The sequence below is a fragment of the Haliaeetus albicilla genome, chromosome 3 (genome assembly GCF_947461875.1).
Source record: "Haliaeetus albicilla chromosome 3, bHalAlb1.1, whole genome shotgun sequence".
Lineage (NCBI taxonomy): Eukaryota > Metazoa > Chordata > Aves > Accipitriformes > Accipitridae > Haliaeetus > Haliaeetus albicilla.
The window spans coordinates 42,451,092-42,474,693 of NC_091485.1; the positions used below are offsets into that span (position 1 = coordinate 42,451,092).

General features: G+C 37.4%; 2 protein-coding genes across 6 annotated transcripts in view; both read right to left on the reverse strand.

Annotated features, from left to right (window-relative positions):
• RPL7 (ribosomal protein L7) overlaps nt 1–23,602 on the reverse strand; it is a 197,424-nt gene that overhangs the window by 151,376 nt on the left and 22,446 nt on the right. The gene's annotated exons all lie outside the window — the stretch shown is intronic.
• STAU2 (staufen double-stranded RNA binding protein 2) overlaps nt 1–23,602 on the reverse strand; it is a 156,329-nt gene that overhangs the window by 75,222 nt on the left and 57,505 nt on the right. For all 4 annotated transcript variants that reach the window (XR_011324046.1, XM_069779523.1, XM_069779521.1 and 1 more), the window contains 2 exons: nt 21,012–21,072; nt 7,053–7,360 (listed from right to left, as the gene is read on the reverse strand). Coding sequence is in view for 3 of the 4 variants with exons in the window: in XM_069779523.1 (XP_069635624.1) it covers nt 7,053–7,360; nt 21,012–21,072 (369 nt within the window). In the remaining variant the exon portion in view is untranslated. The remainder of the gene's footprint in view (nt 1–7,052; nt 7,361–21,011; nt 21,073–23,602) is intronic.

Consider the following 23,602-nt stretch of genomic DNA (forward strand, 5'->3'; position numbering starts at 1 on the left):
GTGATGAGACTTTTGTACTCCCCAGAACTAGCCCATTTTCTGGTGTTCCAGTCCCAAGGTGACAGTGGCCACAAACCTTTCTGCAGCTGACATGGTCAAGCACAGAACAGTATCATCTGGGTTTACATTCTAGTTTTTAGCACTTGCTACACTCTCCCTTATTGGCTTTTGCTGGAGACTTGCTAAAACATACCTTTTGATTCATTCCTCTGCAGGGAACTTTGAAAATAGACTCTGACAACTAATACTATAGTTACAACTATATTCATTATAATAGATTCAGTACATAGAACCCTTCCCCGCAAAACACAGTAAAACTTTACTTTTTTTTTTCTCAAAAGTGATTTGGGGGAATCTGAGGAAAATCACATCAGCCATTCATGACTCATAAGAGATGGTTTGGTTTTTGTTCAGTTTACCACCGCTCAGCTCCATTTCACCCCTAAATAAATGATCACTTGAACAAAATCACCACAAAACGATTAAACTTCTAACTAAAACTTTTGTAGTGTAGGCTCAGTAGATAACTACGGAGGAAGAATGAAGGTGAATGACACAGTGGAGGGCCACTTTATGCAAAGCAGTGAGCCATGAGAAAGGCTGAAAGAAGCAAAGGGAAGTTGCTGCTTCCTATCCTGAAAGAGGAACAGAAGTGAAAACAACAACAAAAAAAAGCTCGTCTGTTGTAAAAACTGAGACAGGACATTTGGGATGGGAAGGTAGTCCTTAGCCCATCAGAGAGCCAGGGACAGGAAATGCCCACTGATTTTCTGGGAAGCCATGGAAGCTTCACTTTAACGTGCTGCTTCAAAGGCCTTTATTGAAGCTTTCACCTCCATCACAGCATTCTTGGTTAGTGTGTTTTCATTTCTGCCCATTGGCCTCCTCAGCAGGAAGATTCTGCTTAGAATGAGATGCGATACCAAGCTTTTCTCAGAATGCTTTCACCTTATTTCTACTCACCGGAACAATAAAGAAAGTCTCATAATTTCCTTTACTGTAGCTATTTGAATCTGGAGTCAATGGGGAATGCTTGGGGTTTTTCCCCTTCTTCCCCCCCCCCCCCCAACCTTGCAATCTGTACCAATGAATTCTTTCAATTTTCAAAGCTAGTTCAGAGATATGTGCTCTTCAAGAGCTCAAGATACTGGTAAATGTCTTGCTGTAGCCTTCTCCATCTTATTTATCATGGCTTTTTTTGTGAATGTGACAAGTTTGTGGAAAATTTCGAACCGCAGTCCTGTTACCCAAATCCACAACTGGTGTGTCAATCTGTTGCCTTCAGAGATACAACCTGTACAAGTAAACAATCTGGTCTTAGTTTTCCAGTCCTAAGTTATACTGAAGATCATAAAAAAGAAATATCCTGATGTGCTGGCAAAGACAAATGAAACTTCAATTGAAGAAAATCCGCTTGCTGTGGGAAGAGAAAAAGATAGACTGAAAAGGGATAAGATGTTGCTTTTACTGAGGTAAAAAACAGCTTCAGAGGTAAGAAAGAAGGAGGGAGATAGCTAATGTCAAGAATCCCGGGGAGCTCTTGCAAATTAAGTATGCATATTTTGCTGGGTCATGTAATGAACAAGAACTAACAAAAGAAAAGCTGCTTCCATCTAGTGAAGTCTAATGAATTTTAATTTAACTAAGTAAGCAACATTTCTTAATTGTGACCTGCTTTGGAAAAGAACTTTTGAATTGAAATGGTTATTTCAGCCATCATCAATGAGTCAGAATACTTGGACACAAAAGGTTAATGAAGGAACATAAAGGCAACTGCATCAAATTTCAAGATATGAAAGTTGTGATGTGATGATAATAATTTATACCTCAATTATTTCCTTCAGGCTTAACCCTGAATCCCTCGTTCATTCCTTTTGTATTAAAAATTCCCACTGAACTCAAATCTGATTTTCATGACTGTGTCTCGATCTGCTTGAGAAAGAGTTTCAGGCCCAAATTCTTCATTATTAAAAAGACCAGGAACTATTTAACTGTCATGAACACTGTCAACAAGTTCTGACAGTGAACCTGATATTATAGAATCACTGAATCATAGAATGGTTTGGGTTGGAAGAGACCTTAAAGATCATCTAGTTCCAAGCCCCTGCCACCTTCCACTAGACCAGGTTGCTCAAAGCCCCATCCAACCTGGCCTTGAACACTTCCAGGGATGGGCCAGCCACAACCTCTCTGGGCAACCTGTTCCAGTGCCTCACCACCCTCACAGTAAAGAATTTCTTCCTTACATCTGAGCTAAATCTACCCTCTTTCAGTTTAAAGCCATTACCCCTTGTCCTATCACTGCATGCCCTTGTAAAAAGTCCCTCTCTGGCTTTCTTGTAGGCCCCTTTTAGGTACAGGAAAGCTGCTATAAGGTCTCCCTGGGGCCTTCTCTTCTCCAGGCTGAACAACCCCAACTCTCTCAGCCTGTCTTCATAGGAGACGTGCTCCAGCCTCCTGATTATCTTTGTGGCTCTCCTCTGGACCCACTTGAGCAAGTCCATGTCCTTCTTATGTTGGGGGCCCCAGAGCTGAATGCAGTACTCTGGGTAGGGTCTCATGAGAGCAGAACAGAGGAGGAGAACCACCTCCCTCGACCTGCTGGTCATGCTTCTTTTGATGCAGCCCAGGATACGGTTGGCTTTCTGGGCTGCGAGCGCACATTGCTGGCTCATACTCAGTTTTTCATCCACTAATACCCCCAAGTCCTTCTCCGCAGGGCTGTTCTTAATCCACCCATTGCCCAGCCTGTATTTGCGCTTGGGATTGCCCCAACCTATGTGCAGGACCTTGCACTTGGCCTTGTTGATCTTCATGAGGTTCACATGGGCTATTATTGGTCAAAGAGAAAGAGATCTTGGGTAAAAACAGGATTGGGATTCACAAACCTTCGCAAATTCAGGCAGGACAGATGCGAAGGTCATCCACCGTCCTTCACTTGGGAAGCCAGGCACCAGTTCTGTGGTGCTGCACTCGTTAGCAGCCACAGCTAAATCTGAGAGAGACCAGGAAACGGTCACAGCACGGTCTAAGCTACGGCTGATGGCTGTTTCACATACTATGCCAAGTCTGAAGAAGCCAGACTTGCCCCTTTTTGCTCTTCCTGTCAGCGACTACATCCTTCAGCAAAAGCGGTGAGAAGACACTGAGGAAAGTACAATTATCACTCACACCAGAATGACAACCCACAGCACATGAGGACATGTCTGCATCAGACAACACAGTACAGGGCAGAAGTCTCAAAGTTATGACTGACTTCAGGCAATGAGTTCACAGTGTGGGACAACAGCCCAAATTTGCAAAACACTGTGTAGGGTGCCCAGGCTTACAAGTGAACCGAAAGTCAGGTACCTAATCTGCACAGATGTTTATGAAAATCCCAAGAAGCATCCACCTTTTTAGATGATTTTACACCTCTAAATGACTTGCTATTAGCATCTATAGTGCATGTGGCAAATTTGAAAATGGTTTTTAGGTGCTTTTTGAAGTTTGACCTGCTCCAAGAAATTTGCAATTACATTCTTTCCTTGAAATTCACTGAGGGTTGAATTTCCCTGAAATTTTCCTCACATAAGTATCTCAGCAGTGAGATCCAAGCACTCCTAGACTGATTTCCAAATCCAACCTCCAACAAAGCAAAATGAGTGTTTGTTTTGTTTAAAGCCACTGTAGGGAAGGGTTTGAGCTCAGTGTCAACCCTCGTACAAAGTGTGGAAATTTAGTTTAGGCCCACCTCTGCCGACAACTCAAAACCATAAGCTAAAATGTATGTGCCACAAGTAAACCTGACTCGAGAGTGTCCAGCAGAACTTCTCTTGTGCGTGCAGTCACTCAGAAATGTATGTCTTTGCTACTGGTTGGGGAAATGAGAAACATTTGGAAATGCCCCAAAACATTTAAATCCATCAATGTATAAAATGGAACAGTTAAGCACTGAACAAATGTAGAGGAGGGGAAAAAAAGATATAAATTGTGTAACCATTGCAATCAAAGGAATACATCACATAGAAACTATATCCTGTGTGAGGTTTTATTATGTAGTCACTACAGAGAAAAAGTTAAGATTGCTAAATCCTGCCAATGCAGCAAGCCAAGTATGGCTGCAGCCGCGCACTGAGACTGACTGTGGGCACTCAGTCATGGCTTTTTTAAGTTTTATGATCTTTGCTTCATGGAAACTCCCAGGGGAATTTCCTATTGGACTACCTGCAACTTGTGTTTTGCCTCAGCAAAAACTGGAGGCTCATGTTATTCACATGTAAACAGCTTCTCTAAATGTTTCCATTTAAACAAACTCTCTGAATAATTTACTGCACTTAAACAGTCAGCAGAAATAACTGTAACTTTCCTAATCTAGTTACAAAACAATGACCAAAATACCACAGTCACTTAAAAATAACAATTTTACCAAAGCTGAATTTTCCTTTAAACAATCTCTGGGCAAAGACTGCAAAAGAATTAACTGGTAGATCGTATTCATAAATATGAAGCAAGCACTAAAAATGCTTTATTCAGAGTTTGTAAAGGCTTGCTTTAAGTATTTGTGTTTAATTATTGCTGGTAATTTGAAGCCTGAGCCTTGAAAGTATCCAAGCTAAACACCTGTTTTCCAGTGACAATGAGCTACTGCTTATCAATTACAAGTATCTTTAGAATAATAAGTCATAAACCATAAAAATATAATTTTTTAGTACTTTTCCATAGATTGGTCCCAATAACTCTTAATATTAAAGGCTTACAATAGAACATGGCTGAGATCATATACAAACAGTTCAGAAGAATTTAAATTAAGTAACCACATTTTAAAGACGTCCCCTGCAGCTAAAGAAGTTTAAAAAACCCATTCAAATAAGAAAATAACATTTTTTTACATTTACAAATGAAACATCATATGAGTATTTATTGATTTTTTTAAAAATTCAAAAATACATTGTAACAGAACAGAATGTATACGTTCTTCAATGAAAGACAAAACTATGGTTATCATCCGGACCAGAATACAAATACATGCTACAATTTAAAATCATTTTGGGTCATTCAGGAAACATGAAACAAGCTAGCTGTTTGCAAATGCAGTAGTTTTCTGCTTAGTAAATATGCCTGAGAAAGTTAACCTGTAAAGAAATCGGCTTTTAAACTCTTAAACACAAAGAGCTTTCTAGGCTGAAATGGTGAAGAGACCTGTGATATGCACCTGACAGGCCACTGAGCCATTTCCCACAGAGATTCTGTTCACTGCTCCACCTCAGATGAGCCACCCAGCAGTGGCAGAGTTTCACATCAATACCAGGTTTATTCAAGCGAGGTGTTAAAAAGCATGCTAAGATGATGTAAAACCATCAGTGACATACCCAGCGGACTGATGTTAATAATCGAGATTCTCTACCAAACTGCTTGGTTTGTATCAGGGCCAAGTAAAAAGTAGTAGTCTAGTTTACGGATGAAATGGATTATATTTTTTGGCTCAAGGTAAGACCCTTTAAAAACAATTTCTACATAAGCATCTAGAATCAAAACATGAAAAAAACAGGAAAAACACAACTAATCATTTTACAGTAACCACATACTGTAGGCAAGTAGGAATCAAAACAGTAACATAAATTGTGCATCGGTTCTATGAAAATAAAGTGTTACTAGTAGACACAAGCAATCTGACAAGATGTGAAAGTGAGCAGTGAAAACTTCATGGATTGAATTTCTTTTCATCAGAATTCATCTGTTTCTACTGCAGGCAGGTAACAAATGGAACTCAGGAAAACTGAATTCCTATTAGCAGCTTAACTCTACTACAGTGAGACTTAGGCTTTTACCGTTTCTTGCATTAAGAGACATCCAAACTAATGAATCAAAAATGACATTTTAAAAATAAAGACCAAAAGAAAGCTGAACGTACACTTTAGACAGAAACAGCGTTAGGTCAAATCCACAACTGGTGATATCTGATGTATGCAAATGTAATTTAACTATGCTGCTTATGCCAACAGAACATCTGACACTATTTCTCGAGTGCTAGCAGCCTCCTTCACTTCCAACAACTGCATACTTGGTAAATTACATGGGCTGCGATGAAAAAAATCATTATCAGGCATGCAAAAGTTCTAAAAGAAACCTCCCATTTCCAGAATTTGGTTACATGATCAAATTACATATGCTAGAACACACGAAACCAACTTTTCAAATGAAACAAATTCACAACTCTGAAAAGGAAAAAACCAAACCAAAACAAAAACCTATGACAGGAAAAACAATATTTCTATATAGCTGGTCCTATTCCCCAATGGTGCAACAGAGTAAAATGAGCTACTACCCATATACACGTGTAATTTTGCATGTAATGGTGATTGGGAAGAGGCTTCCTTTTCCCTTCTTCCACACTGCAGAAAAGACTGGATGTACTACAGAGGCTGCTACTGTCCCATGAAATGTAGGGTACTTGCCATTGCTGGATACAGGTTATCAGTGCTGAAGGACTCATGTGCTGACCCAGCATGGTTCATCTTACATTCTCTAGTATTGACTGTGATGTCATAAACATTCTGCATTGCTCTGGCACCAGGTCTGCTCCTAGGCTGCACCTTCTGATCAAAACGTTCTACAGGTTACAACTAAGAGGTGCAGGGGGGAAGCTGGCTTTAACGACCCAGCCCAGAAGACAAATGCAAAGTTAAGGTGGTGCGTCAGTACCTTCTGGATCAGTTGAAGAGAGAAACCAACGCCAGAGCAGTATGTAAAGCTTCTAATGCCAAGAGGTGAAGACTCTCAAAGAAGTGCAAGTAAAAAGCATAATTTAAGCCTGTAATTATTTAAGGAGAATAAACAAAGAAGAGAAAGATGGCCTGCAGTAAGGTGAATGGAAGGAAGGAACAAAAAAGAGAAGGAGGGACATGTATATTGGTGCAGGGTTGTATCTCCTGGACCCAGAAACTGCCTTGGACACCAGCTAATTTTACAAGATAAGTTACATGCATGCCCACATTCAAGAGGGCAAGAGTGAAACCTTGATGGCAATGCTATGATTCTGGCTGAAGAGCTTCATTTTCCCCCTCCCATACCTGAAAGCCTTGAATCCTTGCCAAATACTCCAGCTGTTTTGAAGGCTGCACTGCAGAACAGGGGGAAGCAGGAGATATTCCTTTTAGACCTATGGCTTCGGCAGTTGGGGACGTTCCATTCATGAGAAGTTCCCTGGCAATCGTAGCTGTGCTATTTGTTGTAGGAGATATGCTGAAGAAAGAGCTAGAAGTCTGGCTCATTTCTTTGGACGACAAATAGCTTACAGTGGTACCAGGGGCTGATTTGTTGCGGCTTGCTTCCATCTCTTGATAAACATCAGGAGAGAGATGGAGTATTCCCTTTGGCGCTGAAAATAAAAACAAAGATCATTCTCATTACTCAAAAATGGGTTTGACGTGTAGACAATTTTAATTAACGTATTTTGCAGTGGAAAGCAAAGTAAGCATTTAGAAGCCATATCTTTTTTTTCCACAGTAACTGTAAATGAATTACATTATTTATTTAGAAACAAAGCAGATCTGAAGTGTCCCTCTTCTTCCTCTTCCCCCCCTCTTTTTAAGAAGGCACAAACCTGGGCTTGCGGCTAGTACAGAATACACAACATGAACAAATAAGGTTTGGAGATCTACAAACCACAAGGAACAGCGCTACTTCAAAATAGTAGCACAATCATTATTTCACTACAATCTTCTGCCTCCTACCTGGTACAATAATTTAGGCTGTTATTTCACAGATAACTTAAATTAGCCTATGTCAGCACTTGTTGCCACTAGAAGTAGTTCTTTTCTCTCCTACCTACAGCTGCTGTTTGTACTCTCCAGCTGCACTATTGCTTGTCCCAGCACCAGCACCTGTAGGACCATGCAGTGATGCTCATGAGAATGAGCTGTTGGAGGCAAAAGAAGGGCAGGATGGCTTCTTGTGGTAGCAGCACTGCCTCAAGTGCTGGCTTAAAGTGTTCGCTGAATTACAACGGCAGCCTGTGTTTAAATAACCTTAAATTGCCCTGCAGCCACATCGTTACTGTGATAATGACTCTTATGTGACTGACTGCTCTTCAATGAAGAGAAATTTATTATTTATTTATTTATTTATTTAGCTGCCTATATGGCATCCTATAGTTTGCAAATAGCTACTTGCCTTGGACAACATTTATACTGAACAAGGAAAGCATGTGTCATCATTAATATCAATAGGAGTTAGGGTAAACACTAAGAAGATCTAAATTTATTCATGTGAATTACTTTTAAATATTTCCAGTGACATGTAAATTAGGGATAATTTGTTTACATTTCAAATTTTTTAATATATTTTTAGAAAACATCTCAGCCCTAAACCTGCTTAAAACCAGGAGTACATACTTGATCAATTTTGCTGATATTCCTGTGCGTGGAAACGTGCAGAATTAAGGCTGAAGTTTGCTAGTTTTCATATACAATGAAGCATTTGTTGGAAACATGAGTACCCAGTTTGCTGATATAAGAGGAAAAGCTCTTTCTTATTATTAATAAATTGAAAAATGAGGTTGAAATGTGTAATTTCATATTAATAGCATATTTTAATCTTCTAGCATATATCTGAAAATAACATGGGTGAACCTGAGCCATATGGCATTTCATTCTAGGATTGATAACCCTATTTGTTAACTGATTTAGTAATCCCAAGAGAAATCAAAGGGTTCAATGCTTAATTCATTCACAGTACATATTAAATTCATCTCAAAATGTAGAATAAATTCAAAGAAGAGAAGAAAATTAATTTCCAGTTACCTAGAAAGGATTCCTCTAATCCTAATAGTATTTTAAATACAATGTCTACCACAAGGAGAACACTCAAAAAATATTACCAGTAATTAATATCCTCATTTTCAAGTACATGGTGAAAATCGAACTTCCTCACTGCTGACTCAGCAAAGTGCTTACAGGTGAATCTTTTAATTGATTTACTCACACATTTGGCTTTTAAATTAATATTGCTTTCAGAAAACTGGAACATCAGCATATACCATTCACAAAGAAGTATCTGTTATTCACCTGATTGCTCTCCCCACCTACCTTCCTGGGGCTGGGGAGCCTGGTTGGACTCTAAAGGTGTTTTACCCAGTCTTACAACTGGCTCCAAAGCCAGTGGACCCTGTGCTGAACTCTAGAGCTAAGCACAAATTCAAGAGAATGCTACTGGGAAAGATGGAGGACAGGGTCCCTAAAATTTCTTTTTCTCCATTTGGGACAATTTAGAATATAACTTTATAGATAACAACAACTGGGTAAACAAGCAGCATTATTTTATAGCACATAATGACTATATGATAAGAGTGATTTTACACCCTTTTTTCTGAGGCTCTAAGTTCCAAGGGCTATCACTGCTCATATTTTTAAATAGTCTTATACAAGAGAAAACATGAATGAAAATTAAAATAGATAATACAGATATTGACAGTTGACATTAGGTTACAAAACCGAACAGCAACAATAATATTGAGTGGCAGGTGTTCACCACCTCCTAAGATCTGCCCACTGCAAAGCTGATTTCCTATAAATATTTGAGAAACAGAAATGAAAATTGAACAAAAGGTAAAACAGTATACTTGTTTAGAAATAGTATATTAGCCCCCCAGCTCAATTTTAGAAAAACATAGTACAACATTAACTTAAAAAAAGTTTAAAGAAGTTTAAAATCAAGTCCAGTGCTGCAGATGTCTGTTCCATTGATGTAATATTACTTAAAACAAACATTTTACATGCTTTCTCAGCCATTTCACTGTTTTTACATGATCCACCCAAATATCTAACTGCTGTCTGGAACAATGGTTTGGAATACTTCCAGATTACTAAGCTTTCTAAATGTTAAAATAACTAATATGCAGCATATGATGAATAAAAAGATATTGAGCAGAGTATAGCAAATGCTCCTAAAGTACTGACTTTACTCTAATGGTGATGTTAAATTAATAATAGTACTTTTACACTTATGCAACACCTTTCTGCTAAAGACTTCAAAGTGCTTTGTAAGCAATAATTAATTTAAATCATACATAGGCTCTGAGAGGCAGATATTATATTACCATCATTGATTATCTCTGGAAACAAAGTAATGTAATATTCCAGACATTGCATTAATATAGTTGCAAGCTATTAACTTTTTATATTCAGGGCCTATGTTTCATGAAGCTTCTTACAAACTTGTTTTAAAAAGCCAATAAAAACTTGGTCTCTCTGAAAACTTCTATCAAGCATATATTAAGTGTAATTCATTATCTATTTTTAATATATTAATGAGGATTTTTTTAATATCATTCCTCACTCTTGTCTGCTTACTTCAACTCTGTTGAATTGTAGAAGAGTGTGTATATATATAATAGTTTAGTTACAGTAGTAAAGCTGTTATCACAAGACAAGGAGTGTGACATCAACAGAGTAAGTGTAAGAACAAAAGAACTCTTCAGAAATTATTGTAATTAGTCTTGAAACAAGCACTTTAATAAAAAAACATGGGAGAAAGAAATACTGTCCTCTAACACCTTTATGCATTGCAGGAGAACACTTCTAGGTGAATATTTTCATATTTTTGTTAGTCTTTCAGCTAAAAAAAATTTTGGATTTTTATGTCCACTAAATACTTATCCCATATTAACTTCACCATACTCCAAAGGTAGCACTGTAATTATTTGGAGTCACAGGATCTATAATACTACCATTTAGACCATTGCACCTTCTGCTGGACATTAACTTAGAGGTACATTCATGAAACATGTTAAAATGATTTCCATTTATATTATTTAAACCTGTGGGCAAATGTGCTACGAAAACATGCAGGCTAGCTATGCAACGTAATCACTAACATTTGAAAAACATGTCTTATTCATCCTTGGCGGTAATTGTTAGCAGTCTCTCATAATCTTCTGAAGTCTCCGAAAACTCCACACCAAAGACCTCTCTTACCTAAGAGTAAATGTCTTGATCTTCCATTGTCTAATTTTGCTGTCACATATCAGACAACTGCAAAACAGTTTAGACTCCAAGGCAAGTGTACAATTAAGATACAAAATGGCCCAACTATCCTTCACAAGCCTTCCCCTTGAAGTGTAATCTTAGTGCTTTGATTCCACTTCTTTTCATAGCAGCAGTAATAGAGGCAGTCTCCAAAAGATATGTTGGAGTGGTGTTATTTTTATCCCTAACCCTTTCTCTTTAGGGTCCCCTGGGGACCTTTCTACAAAAGGGTCCTCCACTGTCTGGACCTTCATCCCTTCTGGAGTTCATGGAAAACAAAACTAACCATCGGAGGGACTTTCTGCATGGAGAATGGGATGAGGAAGGAGAACGACTGACAATATCACCAAATATACTTGGTTTAAACCACAACTTTATTCTTTCTCAGAGAATTACAATTTTCTCCCTAGGCTCTCACCTGTCCTACAGGAAAGCTATACTTGTTGGTGCATCAGAAGCAGTGTCAGCTGGTGTATGACTCCCCCTGACACCGCTGAAGAGCACATGCTCTTCCCTGCACTACAACCAGTGATATGGGGCACCAGCATGAAGGAGTGCTTTCATGGCTTGTGTAATGATGCAAGGTAAACCATGATATAATTCTGTATATGACATGCTCATAAAGTTTAACACCCTGATATTTGAAATGACCTATCACAAAGAGAGAATCACTATTTTTGAAACTGAATGAAATACTTGATAGATAATCCACCAAAAGCTTTCTTTCAGATTATGCTACCTGTATTCACATTGAGTAAAGCCGCCGCCTCACATTGTGCTGCTTAAAGTACGTGGCAAAATCTTGTAGTAAGGCATTAAGCAGGAAAAGTTAGACCCAGGTCTAATCTTGACTTCACTATTATCTAAGTTAAAATGACAAAACCTTAAGAGACATGGAGGACTTCCACAAGCAATAATTCCTCCATAGAACTGGCAGGTTCTCAACATGCCCTAGAATATGGCCCATTAGAAATCCACTGAGAGCAAAAAAGAGAATTTACAAAACCAAATAACTATTTCAATAACAAGACTGAAAAATGTAGATATTATCATAAAAAGAAATTACTGTTTTATACTCCACTCACTGTAAAAGCCTATTTATATACTAGAATATTTTCAAATTTTGTTTTATTACCTCAGTAGGAACTCAGAAAACGCCAGCCAAACAATTGAATAGGCAAATAGTATGGCCACTGCGTTCTCAGTAATTGTCTACACACAATCTTGGCTTGAAATACCAAGATGCAATCATTACCTACTTAATACAGCTATCTGTGGTATTTCTAAGTCACCAGCTACTGCAATATTCAGACATGAAAAAATGTTTTGTCATTACACGATGTCCTTCAATCAAAAGATCTCATCTACATGACCTTAAACAAACTGATGTTATATAAAGTCACTCATTAAAATACTAGTTTATTTAACCTTAAAATAACCATGACACTGAAGTAAATACTATTTAGTTCTTCATGAAGTCAGTTCTTGATATCCTTAATTTCTATGGAACATTTTCTGTACAGCCAAATAGGAAATTGCAGTATCGCAGAATACTTAAATTGTATAAATTTCTGTAACATTTGGTGCTTAACTCATGTGAGGAAGTCCTTTGAAACCTCCCCACAGCTTTACTCCTGCTTGGGAACATAAGATTTTGGTAAAAAAAAGACTTAGTGTTGGCAGTGGGAAATTTCTACAGGATATTCTATGAAATAGACAGACAAAACACCTACACCACTATTTTTACATGATAATTTCTGCATCATAAGTTTCCAACAATAGATCAGTGTACAAGATAACCTAAGATTAAGATGAAGCAGGCTCTGAAAACAACCAACCTAAATGCAGAAGAAAGGACAGTATTCTTATCAGTAAAGATGATCAGCAAATTTGGAGCAGGAGCAAATCAAGCTAGTGAGCTGGCACATGAAGCTGCTTGTAAAAGCTAGAAGAAAGTGATTTTTGAGGGGGTAAAGCAATTAGGAGAGTGCGTAAGTGCAACCGGAGATGACCTATGCAGGCAAGACTATTCATTAACAGATTAAGAGGGGAATAAGAATTGTGATGATGAAAACAAAGGCATGACCCACACGCAGAAGAGATGAAAGAATGAGCAAGTCTACTGGACAAGGATAGAGAGGTTGCTGAAGCTAAGAAGGTCAAGGGGGACATCAACAAGCACAGCATAGGTATGAGTGAAGATCAAATCAGAGGAGGAGAAAGCGGTGGGGGAGTGGAAGTCATAGGGATAAGAAGTTTGATGTAAAGGAAAGGGGATGGAGGAGAGAGTGGAGAATTAAGTCTTGGTTCTGACAGCAGTAAAGCCTCAGTTCAAGTGATTTAATTCTTCAACAACTTTATTATCCTAGACTAAGGGTGAGGTACACGGTGGCTTCCAGGTTGGGAGGAAGGGAGTAGGAAAAGGCAAAAAGACTTCAGAAAAGTGAAAGTATTTAGAGAAACACAGTATTGAGGTTAATTGTGTGATACTGCTCCATTTGCTTGGCTGAAGACAGAAATCCAAATGCAGATAGTTTGCAGAATTACATTATTAAATCTGAATTTGAGAGTTAACATCAAAAAAGAGCTCTGTGTTGCTATTTCACATGCAGTTTTTTCCAAAAGAATAGACTAGCAACCTTGAACAAATTTAATTCACATAGGAATTTCAGGGGACCAGGAAAAGCGAAAGGATAATTTCTCTGAAATTATCTCTACCCACAGAGCTGGCTATCTGCTGTCATGGTGGTTGTTCCCTCTTTATACATTTTCTACATCAAGAGTTTAATGGTTAAGCAGTCTCCTAGAAAGCTGACTGGGGTTCCTTCTCAGCCTGAGGGCATCCAAACCACAAGCCTCACAGCCCAAGTGTATGTTTCTTACATATGCACAATCCATACTACTCAAGAACCAGGCGGCAGGCTGCTTGCAACACTTTTTTTTTTTAACCTGTGTCTAAAATATGTAGAATATAATATCTGTAAACCAGCCAGGGAACACCAGAATACATATCTGCACCTCCACTCACAAGTGCTTTAATCAACAGACAGACTACAAAGTCATGATTCCTTTAGATCACTCCTTCTCTGTGGATTTCTTGCATTTTGACAGCACCTGATTTTTTATTTTCTGTCTGCAAGTCATAATGATATTAGATACACATCTCCAAAAGGCAGCTGCTATTATCTAGATTACTCTGCACCCCATGAGTACTCTCCTTCTGGTGAAGAAGAAAAACTAAATCTAAGTCTCCCAACTTTCTGTGCACGTGTTTAAAACACTAGGTACTTTAGAAATACACTCTGTACTCTAAACTCAGCAAAGAAAGCATTACATCTGAAGATGCAAAACTTGCAGTACATTAAGCACCTAATTGAGCATCTCAAAAGGGGAAACATAGGAAAAGGAGGAGGACCAATTGCAGTTGTCATCTTACACACCTGAGTTGTGCCCAAATCCCACTTACACACAAAAATGCTGATTTGGATCTTGCCACTAGTTCTCAAAACAGCAAGGAAAAAATAACCACACTCCCTTCCCTGTTTTGTTAATATGAGGTGTTTTTTAATGTTAGGTGTTTCAGAAGTTTTTTTCAACTGTTTCAAAAAATATATGCAAGAAGTATTTAATTAGTATTATTCTGGATACATTATCTCATTCTCATTGCTAGATTAAACTGAAAAGGAACACGTTAAATGACACATTAATAATGGAAAATACAGCATAGACTTCCTAGCTTCAATAACTCAGGGAAAACCAAAATTGAACAAATCTCCTCTGCTTCTAAATTTAATTTTCCTATGTCTTCAGTTAGAAAGAAAATACAGTTATCTAAGAAAGACCCTTGCTAGAAGATGGGGTGAATCCTTTTTTTTTAACAAAAAAAAATTAGCACATCAACTCAGCAGCTACAGAGGCAAGGTGTTATTTAAACATAACCAACTGCTATAAGAGACTCTAGCCAAAGTCGTGAGACATACAGAGTATAGACAAGTGGCTTAGCTGATGGAAGTGCTCCCTGAAACACACAGTAATGGTATAATGTTCACCTGACAGTATGTTTGCTAAAAAAACCCCACAAAACAAAACAAAAAAACCCAGACCAAACAGATGGAAAACTACTGTTCTGTGGCCTGTGCTTCATCAAATACATGGTGTTGTCAACCCCTCTTACTGTGGTTTCTATTCATAATGACAAATAATTCAACAAATGTTTAGCAATGTATCAATCTAACTCTTAGCAAGAGTGTATTATAATTGATGAAGTTTAGTAAGTTTGGAAGCAATTCAAAAGTGATGTCCAAGGAAACAGCAGTACTTAGTGAGCAAAAATGCATACAATCCACTGCAAATCACCTTTTAAATAAACCCAAAAGAATTACATATTTCAGCAAAATGTAACACTTATAAACTCCAATTAAAAATGTCTGAAATACAAAACAAAAACTTTGTTCCCAAACTGTAGACTTCAGTTACTGTTCATGGAAATACTGGGGTATTAAATTATCTACTGGACGTCTTCACCAAAATCCCCAGTTGAAAAATAAACATGTAGAGGACTATAAAAAGAAGTCTTTATAAAACTAGTGAGGGCCAGAACTATAAAGTTCACATACATTTTGTTTCCTCCAAAGTGAAATTGTATTACTGTGCAAAATTCCATAAATACATGATTTATTTTGCATTTATTTTCTCCCACAAAACCAGTAAAGAAACATCTAAGTAAGAATTTGACGTAACCATTCAGTTAGGGCTTACAATAACACGCATGTATTTTCCTATTTTTTATTTTTCTTATATTCTTAATCTCTTATTATTTAGGTAGATTTTTAAAAATACTAAAATACATGTTATTTATGGAAAAATGTTCAAATTTTATCATCACAGATTTAAGAAACTTCTGAATATCTATTTGCTCTTTTCTCACTGCTTTTTCTTTTTTTACTGAGAAAATTGCATGAGATCAAGTATCTTTGTTCCTTGGGAGTTCATCTGCTCCTGCTGCTCATTTACCATCTGAAATCATAATCATCTGTTGGTGACAATCTAATCATCTTCACAGTAACTAATTGTGATGTCACAAACAAATGATTATGATTTCAGGTGGTGAACAAACAGCAGGAGCAGATGTACTCTGAAGAACAAAGACTGTAAAGTCATGCATGAATCCCTAGTAATAAAATGTTAGGCAAGAAAAACAAAGAGCCTGTCCTTTACAGAGGTAGGATTGCTCTGAGTGTAGTATTATTATTATTATTATTATTATTATTATTATTATTATTATTATTAGTTTTTCAATACTTACTTTGTGACTCCCTAAATTGCTGGAAATAGATAAAGGAAAACTATACTATGGAAAATTGAGGGTGGGGAACACATAAAAACAGTTAGGGTCATTTTTTCCTTGTTAGAATTATAATATATAAAAACACTGTTACTTTTTCCTTTTATCTTTATATATTTTTATTCTTCATAGCTCATCTACAGCTTCTCCTAGAACACATACTGTATGATGTTTGTGATTATGCCATCCAGAAATATAAAATCAAAATATGTTCCCAAGAAAATGCACTTTGCATTAGGATTGTTTATTTGTTTAATGTTTTGTTTTTGTTGATAACTGCTGAAGTCAAATCCAGAGAGATACATGAGCATTCTGTTGACAGTAAACATCTCCTGTATGGGATGCAAATGCTAGTGGTCTGCCCACAATGTCTCAAAGTCTCTTCCAGAAGCATCAGGGAGAAAAACTCACTCAGCGTTCTTGTTATTTCATGTGTGAAAAATGTCTAAGATATCCCAAAACAAGAAACAAATAGCTTCTTGTTTCATCTTTAAGATTGTGAAATGAAGAGGAAAGCTACAGAAGTAAACCTGCGGGAAGAAGCTTTGCCAGCGAGTAGGAGGAACAGAAGTGAAGTTTGCCGCAAGGATAGCTGCAAAATAACATGATAGAGGGGAACAGGAGAAGTTAATTTTCAAGGTTATTTAATAGGGAATACTAAAAATGCATTGAGTGAGTATGTAGGAGGAGATGGACCGTAGGGTATTTCTCAGCAAAACAAACTACATAATAAGAGTACAACGAAATCTGTTCTTCAACTGTACTAAAATATATAACTGTTACGATTTTTGTTTTTGTTGTACTAAAGTATACAACTTTACTATTCCAGTTTTATTTTACAGTTTCAGATGGAAACAGTGCATTATGCATACAAAAAAGAGTGTCTGCCTGCAGAAGGAAACTGATGCACAATATGTTGTCCTAGCAGGGGACAATTTTTTTCCTGGAATAAAATTACTGGAAATCTGAATAAGAGCTGCCAAATCGTAGATGTAGCAATCCCAGAGCCTCAGATTTTCGAGACCACTGAAAGTTAGGTTTTAGGGTAACAACAAATGCAAACTGTACATTTCTTTTATAAGCAAGGATATAGAAGGGAGGAAGCTGCTCCATTTGCCCTCTTTAAAACTTCCTACAATAACGATGACACTGCAAGACTAGATTCACCTACCAACAACTGTTGTTCTTAAATATAAACTAGCATATTCATACGTGAAAGGATGTGACATTTTTGATTGCGAACAGTGGAACTTGTTCAGAACTGCTTTAAAAAAACCCCTAGACTTCACAGGAGTGTGAGAGATCATGCATGCATGTGATTTCTCTTATTCAAAAGGAGAAGACACTTTAAATTTCTTCAATTCTCCTTGACTACAAAGCTCTGAAGTCATCTGGGACTCTGGGGCTTAGGGGAAGATCAATGGGTGTGCGCAGGGAAAACTCTTAATAATACTAGTTCTTCTTCAGGATTTTTTATGCATTCCCTGTGTGGGAAACTAACACATAATATTCTGCCAGAAGCAGAGCAGGCAAAGTGCTCATAGGTAAACATGTACTGGTAGACTATTCCCCTACTAAATATTAGCACGGCATTTCAACAGGTAATCATGTCTATGAAAAACTGGTGAGAAATACCAAGTGATACTGTGTAGATCTCCAAATGCGGCAATCCCCTGACCCCAGTCATGTCCTGAAAAACAGGCCTTTTCATAGAGCCATTCAGTAGGAAGGTATCAACTGAACTTACTATCTTACTTAATTACTATCTTACTATCTTAGTGACTGAACTTACTTTTCTATCCAGGAATATGTGGTTTCTCCCTATAATTACAAATAAATGGTGTGATATTTATATGTTGAAAGGTCTACAGTATAGAAACTACTACAGTGGATTTCTATATAAAAATATACTTTAATAGAGTGCCAATCGATACAGCAGATTCATAATTCTATCAGAAAGGCCACTTTAGTTTAGAAATACCAAGAGAAGTTTCAATGAGAAACTCAAAAAGAAGACCTATCAGCAATTCATTCAGCCATGGGTGATATCAAATTAACACATTTAGAGAAGAAGAATGCATTTCTACGTCTTTCATGAATCCTGGATGTGACTGTAAGGTGAAGAAAGACTGCTCTGTCCTCTACATAACTGTTAACATATTCATTCTCCTTTTATGCCTTTATATGGAAATCACAGTTAAGCTGTAAATTTTAAAGAAAATACCGTAGAAGAGAAAGGCCTTTATGAGGTGAAGGGTTAAAAAAATCAGTAAAATATATATGCCTGTTGATAACCTTTTGGGTTCAAACCCTTCCCATTTTGCAAAAGGATAGCACAGTCCCTCTGAAATAAAAAATTATACGCTTTAATTAGCTGATTATTATTAAAGTTGCCTCTAGATTGGAAGCCTCAAAAAAGGAGTTAAGGGATTAAGCACAGTGGTCTCTGAACAGCACTGTCAGAAATAAATGCTCTATGTCTATTGACATGACAGCTACATCTCCTTTGATTTCCAATTTACTTGGAGATCAGAAGAATGGAAATGAAGGCATCTAGCAATATCTTTCGTGCATTAGAAAAGCATTCCAGAATGAAAACCTGTTTCTGTACCATGGCCTGTGGTGGCTGCAAAAAGGTCTGTGAGCAAGTCAATCTGTGAAAAATAAGTTCTTTGGTCAGCACAGGTTTAAACTATAACTTTTATTGATCTTGTCTCCTGTTGAGTGAGTTTGCCTTTGTGTTCTCCTTCTAGATTTGGATTTACATGTATAACTGCTAAAGTTTTCTTGCCAGATGAAGACTGGGAAAGGGATTGTTCTTCTTATTGGTGTAGTAGACAGTTGTGATGTCATCTATAAATATCTTTGCTACAAGACACTGCAAAGATAGGAGAGAAAAGCTAGAGGTCTTATGTGCTGTCCCAAACTCCAATATGTTAACATTGAAGATATTTCACAGGCCATGTCCTTAGAGATTTTGGCAAACAGAAATCATCTAGGAGTATTGATGAGGACTGATGATAGGGCTGGAAGGAAGCAATTAATTAGAAGTCTTAGATCCTGTAGTATCCCTCCTTTCAGGGAAACAGAATGGCACATGCTGAATCCAAGATCACAGTAAATGCTAGCAGACTTCTGTGTAAGTTGAAGCACAAATTATTCCCCAGGTCTAGTGGCTGGGAAGACCACATATGTACTGGAACACTACTGAACCCTCTTAAAACCTGCTTTTAAGACCATGTCCTTCAGACATATATAGGCAAAAAATAGAAGGTAGCTCATGTGCATGTCCGTCTCTAGTACAATCCTTAGTTGAGGGAGATAATGTTTGGGACTCTTAAGTTCAAAACTCAACACAGTTCTAGAGAAGAATCCAAAGCTCATGGAAATGTGAAGGAAGTACTATTTATATTATCTTTACCACTCTAAACAGCAAAAATGTAGTTGTAAAGTCACAAATGTCTGTCCTATTCATTACCTGTTGCAGTGAAACTGAAGTTGGTCTTCATCAACAAGGTCTCTCAGGCCTTTGTGTCTACAGACACAGCTCAAGGAAGAGACAAACTACCAGTAATGGAACCTGATCACAGTTGGGGATCTCTTGTGAAATTTTCAGCCCCTACAAGTCCATTGGACCAATTGAGATATATCTAAGTCAACTGGCTTATGTCATTGTGAGGCCATTCTCTACTATCTTCAAAAAGTCAGAGATGAGGAGAGGTGTCCAATGCCTGGAGAAAGGCATCATCATCATCATCAAAAAAGGCACACTGGTCAGCCTCACTTTAGTCCCTGGGAAAATCATGCAGTAAGTCCTCTTAAAGCCATTTGTGGGCACATAAAGGTGAAACACACAAAGCAGAAAAAAGCCATATGGAACAATAAGCATGAATTTACCAAGGATAAAAGACAGCTTCAACAACCTGATTGCCTTTTATGATAAAATGACTGGATTTATGAATGACGGGAGAGCAGTGGATGTCATTTACCTTGGCTTTAGCAAGGCTTTTGACATCATGTCTCCCACAGCATCCTTGTATCCAAGCTGTGATGTTAGAGTCTAGGTAGATGAATTACTATTTGATGAAAATCTGTTCGCATGATCAGGCTTAGAGGACAGTGGTATGCTTTGGGGCACCCAATAGCAGCCTTCCAATACCTAAGAAGAGGTTGCCAAAAAGATGGAGCCAGGCACATTACTGAGGAATGTGGCAGAAGAACAGGAGATGATATTCAAAAACAAACAGGAGATGTTCTGACTTCAATAAAAGGAAAAAAATTCAATGTGAGGATAATTAAGCATTGGAACAGGCTGCCCAGAGAAGCTATGGAATCTCCATCCTTGGAGAACTGGAAAAAAGACATAAGCAACCTTGTCTGAACTCTGTCCTGACCCTGCTCCGAGCAGGCAGTTTAGATGACCTCCTAAAATCCCTTACAACCTGAAGGATTCAATAATTCAATGAGTAAATTAAAATCTCCTTGTTCCTGCATTCGTTCATACCTACACTCACACAGAGGACACTCAGGAGTTAATTCATCTAATTGCAATAAAACCCCTAAAATATTTACAAACAGCATTTCAATTGTCTCGAAAAATCCAAATCCTACCAAGACAAAGAGAAGTTAGTATAAATATAAAATTAGAAAGCAATACTTACTGTTACTTGTTGGCTCAGGAAACCCAACATTCTGGCCGTTCCAACTCTTGTTTTCTCCAAGCTGAAACAGGTAGAAAAAGACAAATAAGTAAAGAGCAAACTACTCCTTAAACAGAACATTCATGTTTATAAATTTAGTTGAAAGATTCTAAAGAGGATGACTTGGGATTGCCACATCTGCTCACAAAACTTTGCTAACACATCCTAATTTTTGTCTAAAATAGGTTATTCGAGGAATGTACCCTTCATGAATAAACATTAACAACTATTGCCTAACACTGAAATATAAATGTTTCCCCAAGGATTAGGCTCAACTCAGTATGTTACCAAATCAGACTTAAAATCAAATGTTTTAAGCAGCTCTCCACTGAAAACATACACAGACACCAGAGAAATTACATTCTAAACCAAGAAGATCCTAATATCTGCCTATGAAAGAATGCGTAAACACTACAAAGTACTTTGGGTGTAATTTTAAAATATTTACTTGCTAGGAATCCATTTAGTTACTGAAATGGAAGCAAAAAAAGATTGCAATTTTCCATTATTTTAATATATTGACTTTTTCAAGGAAGCTAATTGTCTTCAAATTAATTTTATTATTTTTAACACTAGGTATTAGTCTGACACAGAAAAGGGGAGCAATTAACACAGAAGTTCAAAATGAGGCCATTACTGAAGTCTACACAGTAAATAAGATGGCAGTGTTCTAGATTTACATGTAAATGTGGATAAACATGGCCAAGCTTCCTCATGAACTAGGAGCCATTGACAACCAGCTCTATGGATGTGAAACAAATGATCCTTTTCAGATTTCACTGGGATTTTGCACACAGACAGAAAACCTCACAGCAGAGTAGTCTATATGCCATGACAATTTACTACTGTCTGTTACAACAGCATGGTTTTGCCATGAATCCATACTGCAGATACATAACATGATAGGAAAATCAGCACAAGCATGCTGCTAGAGTATGAGAAGAACATTTCCAACTCTCATTCCTCTTTTTTTACTGTTTATTAACTTGATCATGATGGAGAATTTAACGAGAACTCATCTATCAGTAAGTAATCCTTAGTGCTGCTGTCTCACGTGAATGCAATCTACTCTGGTTTTCTTCTCTCTAAGAGAATGAAAGTGGCAAGAAGAAACGAAAAGATGGAAACATGAAAAAATGAAGACATTACAACTCTCCTTTCTCATCCATAGAGCTAAAATTCTGATAGCTGCAAAAAGTCTCCCAGGGCACTTTCAAATTGCTCTCCTCAGGGCTCTGCACAACCATGACTGATTTTTTCCAGGAACAGGATTAGCTCAGAAAAGAGCAGAGCCTTTTTTTACATTACCTGGATTACCTGTTTACCTGTGCTGCCATCAACACCATGCATGGCTCTTGTAACACTCTTAGGTCTTCATTAAAACAATGAATATAGGCACATTTTATGCACCGGGGTTAAGGAAAAAACACTGAATTTGGTTTTGCACTCTTTTTAAGGTAGGAGGAAGGGGATGAAAGGACTCGGGGAACGGGGGCAGGAGAAAGAGAAGTTGCCTTTTTTAAAAGCATCAAAAACAACACAAGTGAAAATTGTACATTTAGATGCCAACCTGATATATCAGCTAATCTACATTGGGGCCCATTTTGATTCAAAGAGAGATACAAGTGTCTTCTCATGGTACATCTTTACTATGCAATTTATATGGAAGGCATTTCACAATGCTCAAATTGGTAGAGATATAAGGGCTATTTTCCCTCTTCTCCAGCACAGTTTAGTTTGAGAATTCAAATGCTTTCATCTACACAAACTAACTTGTGTATCTGCAAATACGTTCAGTCTGCTGTATACAGAAGATAAAGCCAGATGTTCTAGATATTTTATGTCCTTAACCCCAACAAAGCTATAAAAATTTGTTCTATGATCTTGAATACTGCCGCTACATAAAATTTGAGTAGTTCACATCTTTTGCATACAGTATCATGTTTGCTCATTGTGTTCAGAATAATATTAGGCCATTGTATGCTATTCTATCAATTCAAAGATACCTACATCTGCAAGTATGTAATTAAACCTGTTTTTTTAAAGACAATACACTTGTAAGCAATAATTTAATAAATGTAGGGAAACAAAGCAGCAGTGCGCCTTTTTAGCCACTCAATTTTTTTTAAGGATTTCAATGTAACCACAAATTTCCACTGTGTAGAGCTCTCCAAAGCAACTATGTTGTGGGTTGAATTTTTTCAGGCTTTATCTCTGAAAATTACTGAGTAAAAATAGTTCAGCCAATTTGAAATCCAAGAATGAAAACCTATGTTTTCTTATTAGAAAAAAAAAGTTGACTTCTCTGTTTTGCTTTGTTTCTCAAAAAGCCCTTTGGCCAAATTGGCAGTGAAGAAAAAGTTGAAATTGGTAGAAAGTATCTTCTACAGCAGAAAATTCTCAGCATCCTGGTGAAAAAGAATTATCATTTGACTCTCTCATAAGCCTTTTTAAAAATGGCTATGACTGCACAGTGTGTTCTCACTAGGAACACCATCTAGCTTCCAAGTACTCTGTTTAGAGTATTGCACACTTGTATATGACTAAGAAAC